Source organism: Apis laboriosa, unplaced genomic scaffold, assembly GCF_014066325.1.
Source record: "Apis laboriosa isolate Shangri-la unplaced genomic scaffold, ASM1406632v1 scaffold29_cov151, whole genome shotgun sequence".
In the NCBI taxonomy this organism is placed as follows: domain Eukaryota; kingdom Metazoa; phylum Arthropoda; class Insecta; order Hymenoptera; family Apidae; genus Apis; species Apis laboriosa.
In genome coordinates, this window is record NW_025222728.1 from 778,661 (window position 1) to 784,076 (window position 5,416).

At 26.2% G+C, this 5,416-nt stretch overlaps 1 protein-coding gene across 1 annotated transcript; it reads left to right on the forward strand.

Annotated features, from left to right (window-relative positions):
- Window positions 1-2,191: 2,191 nt before the first annotated feature.
- Window positions 2,192-4,942, forward strand: LOC122714345 (cyclic AMP-dependent transcription factor ATF-2). The gene is made up of 7 exons (XM_043935606.1): window positions 2,192-2,445; window positions 2,590-2,683; window positions 2,780-2,925; window positions 3,001-3,329; window positions 3,422-3,638; window positions 3,721-4,066; window positions 4,130-4,942. Exons 1-7 carry the CDS (start codon window positions 2,395-2,397, stop codon window positions 4,531-4,533), a joined length of 1,587 nt encoding a protein of 528 aa, XP_043791541.1. The 5' UTR covers window positions 2,192-2,394; the 3' UTR covers window positions 4,534-4,942.
- Window positions 4,943-5,416: the final 474 nt, after the last annotated feature.

Here is a 5,416-nt window from a genome sequence, read left to right on the forward strand (position 1 = left end):
ATAGCCCTTTTAAAACCATTCAATTTTTATTCCAAGCATTTTTTAATATCATGGAAAATAAACGAGATATTGAACGAAAAAGATTAATATCGAAATTCCTTAATGGAAGAAAAATTTTTGTCCAAAAATTCGATTTTATATTAGGAGAACATTATAGGAAGACGATCGAAAAATTTTTCCAAGAAATGATGTCAAATTCTCGGAATCTCTAAATTTTTTGGAAAATGACGTCAAATTCTTAAAACTTTTAAAATTCTAGAAAATTAATATGAAATTTTTTATATATTTTTCAGGATTCTTAGAAATGACATCAAACTCCTGGGATTACCCAAGGTCTCGAACAAGATTGAAATTTTTGGCCAACAATACGATTTCGTATCAGGAGAATAAAAGTTAACAGGAGATCGCACGAGAAACTTTTCCAGGAATCTTGGCAGTTCTTGGAAATGAAGTAAACACATTTTTCAAAACACATATTGAACACACTACACAATCATAATTATAAGTTCATATAAGTTATATATACTTAAATAAATTGATAATTATAAAATATGTAACTTAAATTGTAAATTATATTCAATAAACATTATTTTTTAATAAACGAATGACCTTATTATTTAAAAAACCTTATTCCTACATTCCTTCCAGTCCTTTAGATTTAAGTAAATTATTAAAAAATGATTCCTAAAAATAGAGCTTCGAAAGGTAAGTATATATAAGGTAAGTATAAATACAAAATAAGTATAATCTCCTTTTTCAATTATATTCTTCTGTTAAAAAGTAGAAATTTAGAATAAAGTTTCTATTACAACATTAGTTTGTTTTCAAACATTGGAGTGTTTATTTACATTTTCAATGTTTATTTACATTTTCAATGTTTATTTACATTCGGGGTTTGTTTATTTACATTTTCCAATGTTTATTTACAAAAATTTTCGAAAATTTTCAAATATTTGTAAAATACTTACCTTTACTTACCTTTATATACTTACCTTATTTTAAAGATGATTTTTCAGCGAAAAAACATTTTTTTAAACATTTTACTTAAATCTAATTATAGAATTTAATATACTTGCCTGTTTTATACTGATTTTTCAGCATAGAAGAAAAAGTTTTGATTTGAACCAAAAATTTGATTTTTTAACAGGAGAATATAGTTGATAAGAAGTCGAAGAATTTCGGCAATTCTTGGAAATGAAAAAAAATGTCAAAAAATTGGTAAATTTAGGAATTTTGGGATTAGGAGAATAAATAAAAACTATTTCACAAAAATTGATGTCTTTATTTATATTTTAATTTTTTACATTTACATTTACATTTACATTAATCTACATTTTTAATGTTTATTTATAAAAATTTTCGAAATTCACGTAAAATATTCACTTCTGCTTGCCTTAATATACTTCTTCCATTTTGAAGATGATTTTTCTGCAACAAAAAATTTTTTAAACATTTTATGCAAATCTAATTATAAAATAAAATATACTTACGTGTTTTATTCTTACCTTTTATATATTTACCTTTTAAAGATAATTTTTTAGCATTAAAAGCTAAAGAACTGAGAATTGACGGTTGTCGCCATCTATTGAATGTCAAAATTTCCTTTTAAAAATACTTAAAAGATATTGCTAGTCTTCAATTCTTATTCTTTCTGTATTTCATATTTAAAAAGATCTTGTCTTTAAATTTGAAGAAATGGAACTGATTCTCAATTTTATCTCTATCTTTCATTTTTCACTGTTCTTTGTTTGTTCATTCTAATTATAAATCGATGAAAATACATTAAAATGATGTTAAAATAATGTTCTGATGTATCTGAAACATGAAATAAAATAATGTATTAAATGTTGAATCTATTTTGTATCTTATCTGTGGTTTAAATATTTTTCAAAAAATATAAGAAATAAAGAGATAAGATATAAGATATACATATATATGTATGCGATATAAAAATATAAAATAATTTATATAGAATAAAAATATGAATATACATAGAAAATATATTTATAACTTGGTTTTATTTTGTTTCTCTAAACTACAAAAAATGTCCCTAGATAGAAAATGTACTAAATACTTATACTAAGTATAAACTCGACTCTCTATGAATAAAAGATTACTGATTTAATGTAGAAACAGCTGATTCGAATCTGTGTGTCAAAAGATTCCAAAAAAGTATGTGTTATTATTTATTTTTCATATATCTGAATTTGAATGACTTAAAAATTGTAAAATAATCAATATTGAACAAAAATATGTGTTGCCGATACAAAAATTTTCAAAGAAATGAAGTCTTCTGGCGAATTGTATTGTATTGCATACATTTTAGACTTTGTTCTTGTATTAGATCATGCCACCTGTAAATTGTTATTATAAAATTTCTATTAGCAATTAACAATGGCAGATACTGAGAAAATGTTTGTTTGCTCTTCGTTTGGATGCAATATGGTAATAAACGAATTTATTTTTTTTAAAACTAAGATTTTTTTTATTTTTTTTTTCCTTTAATATTTATTATTCGTTAACATGAGATCCTAATTTTTGATATATATATCAAATAATAATAAATAGTTTTTTTATATATTGTGACAGAGTTTTACAGATGAGGATCAGTTATTGGTTCACAAGAAAAAACATGACATGATATTAAATCTTGGAAACAGTTCTAAGAATACTGGTTTTGTTGGTAAAGATTAATTTTAATTGAAATAATTTTAACAATTTAATTATATTCTAAAACAAAGATAAAGAACTAAAAAATATTTATATACATTATATATAGCAGACCAAACACCTACGCCAACACGTTTCATCAGAAATTGTGAAGAAGTTGGATTATTTCAAGATTTACAAAATGTAAATCCTTTTGAAGAAACTTTTAGAAGAGCAGTGGAGTCAGGAAATACTGGTACTCTTACGGTACCAGAGGTAAATAATAAAATAATTAAAATATATATAAATACCTATTTAATATTGATTTATAATCTAAGTATTTCTTTTTAGGCTGGACTTACAGATGATACTTTACACACACCTCATATATTTCCCCATATTGCAGACGTATTATCTAGTAACAATCAAATGTTATCTGAAAACTCTGTGCCAGAATGTAGCAGCATTTCAATTGAAAAAAACACAGAAGGAAAAACTACCATTGATAGTGAAGTTTGTACTCCTGTGAAACTTACCGAAACGGAAGAGCAAACTTTGTTAAAAGAAAAATTTGAATCAAGCGTTGAACGAAACGTAACATTAACAGAGAATATTATTGATCAAGTTACGCATACACCAATAATATCGAAAGTTTTACAAGAACAATCCAATTCGCAATTGTAAGCAAAAAATATAGAATTATTTGTTCATTATCTTTTAATTAAAAATTAAGTAAAACAAAATAAAAAATTAAAATTAAATTCTTATAAAGGTCGTTTAATGGTGAGGAGGTTCAATTGTTGCTAAAAACAGCCGATGGAAAATTAATGCAATTATCGGCGATTCCACTTTGTGATTCTGTTGACACGACAAACGTACAATCTTTGAAACAACAAACAGTTGTTATAAAAACAGAACCTCTTCTGCAATGCAATACAAGATTACAGTCCAAAAAACCAGCTATTTCTACACTATCTCTAGCAAAAATGGTATTTTATTGTACGATTTAGTATATAATTTAAATAAAATTTTTTAATTTTAAAAATTAATGTTTCTTGTATAATTATATAGAAATTAAAACAAACTTTAACAAAAGCTACCGGTTCGCAAAATCAAAAACCTAATGGTAATCTTCGGAAAGATGAATTAAATAATGCGAAAAGAGAAAATAGGAGTAAAACGATAGAGGATCAATTGAAAAAAAAAGAAATTCTTGAACGTAATCGTGCTAGCTCCATGAGAGCAAGAGCAAAAAGGAAAGCGTGGATACAACAACTTGAAAGAACGGTCACTAATGTAAATGAGACTAACGTAGCACTCCAGATGGAAATAAAGGTTTTACGAACGGAGGTTGCTAAATTAAAAACGCTTCTATTGGCTCATAAAGATTGTCCGGTTACAAAAGCAATGCAAAAAGGTAATTTGAATAATATGAAAATAATTCCTCAAATTTTATTGTCCATTCATATATTTTTTACAGGAAATGGTATAATACTCGGCCCAAAAATAATATCTGTAAATTCAGATGCTATAACCAGTCCAATTCCAGTGACTTCAACAGTGAAAAGATCTACTTTTTCTTCCACGGAAGTGCCTATTATGCCAAAGAAAAAATTATCTTTGGCACCATCAAAAAATCCTATAATTTTTCCAAAAGTAGATTGCAATACAAATCTATCGATTCCTAATACCACGTTAATTAAAACTGTACCTACTCTGAAGATTATGAGTGTCAGTCAACTCTTAACAGAAAAGGAAGAAACAAAGCCAATTTTTATCATGCAAAATCCAATAAAAAAAATAGAAAATTCCACTAGACAAATAATTCAAATAAATCCTAATTACGAGATTGATCAAAGCGCATCAAAGAATAACGAAACCTGAATGTGATAAAAGACAAACATTGTGCGATAGTCGTTAAATGATTATTTTGGTAAGAAAATGACATAGAATTAGAAATATAAGTCGATATGTGTATAATGTAGATATTAAAATGTTGCGCGTTGAAATTAAATTAAGTAAATTTTGTAATGTTGGTATTGAATTACTGAATTGCTTCTGGAAGTTAAAATTTTGCTTAAGTTAGGAATGACAATCAGTGCGAGAAAGATCAAAAGGAGAAGGGAAGAATGTGCAGATAATTTTGGCTATACTTTAATAGTTGAAAAATAATATATGGAGAATTTTCTATTTTCATAGTTTGGTAATGTGAATGATACTCCATATCCATGTGTATAAATCTATGAATCTTGTATTTTTTATTTATTATAATAAATCCAATATTTTCTTGCAATGCGTTTACATTCTTTATTTTATCTAGTCTTGCCATTTTATAAAGGTAACAACATGTATTTATTATTATATATTCTTCTTTCCCTTTTTATCATATAAATATTATAAATATAAATATATTACAAGTTTATTATGTCAATATAAAATTATACAATCATATAAATTGTAAAATTATAAAGCCTTCTCATACATCAAATCAAACAGTTTTTCCCCCTATATCGGATGTTAGAAGTCTCACGATGATTCTGTGACCCTCGGGCCCTTATCAGTTCTCCGTCCAGTCGTCTAACAATTCTACACCGGACAGGAGAATGATAAGGGGCTTTGGGCACGAAACGCCTCGAAACTCGAGGCTACTAAAATCTTCTTTTACTCAATAATATCCATCATGTCCAATCTGTATACGATTCCTGTAGATTTTGAAAAAGGATACTATTTTGCTGATCTTTCGAGTATTGATTTCCTTCTTGTGACA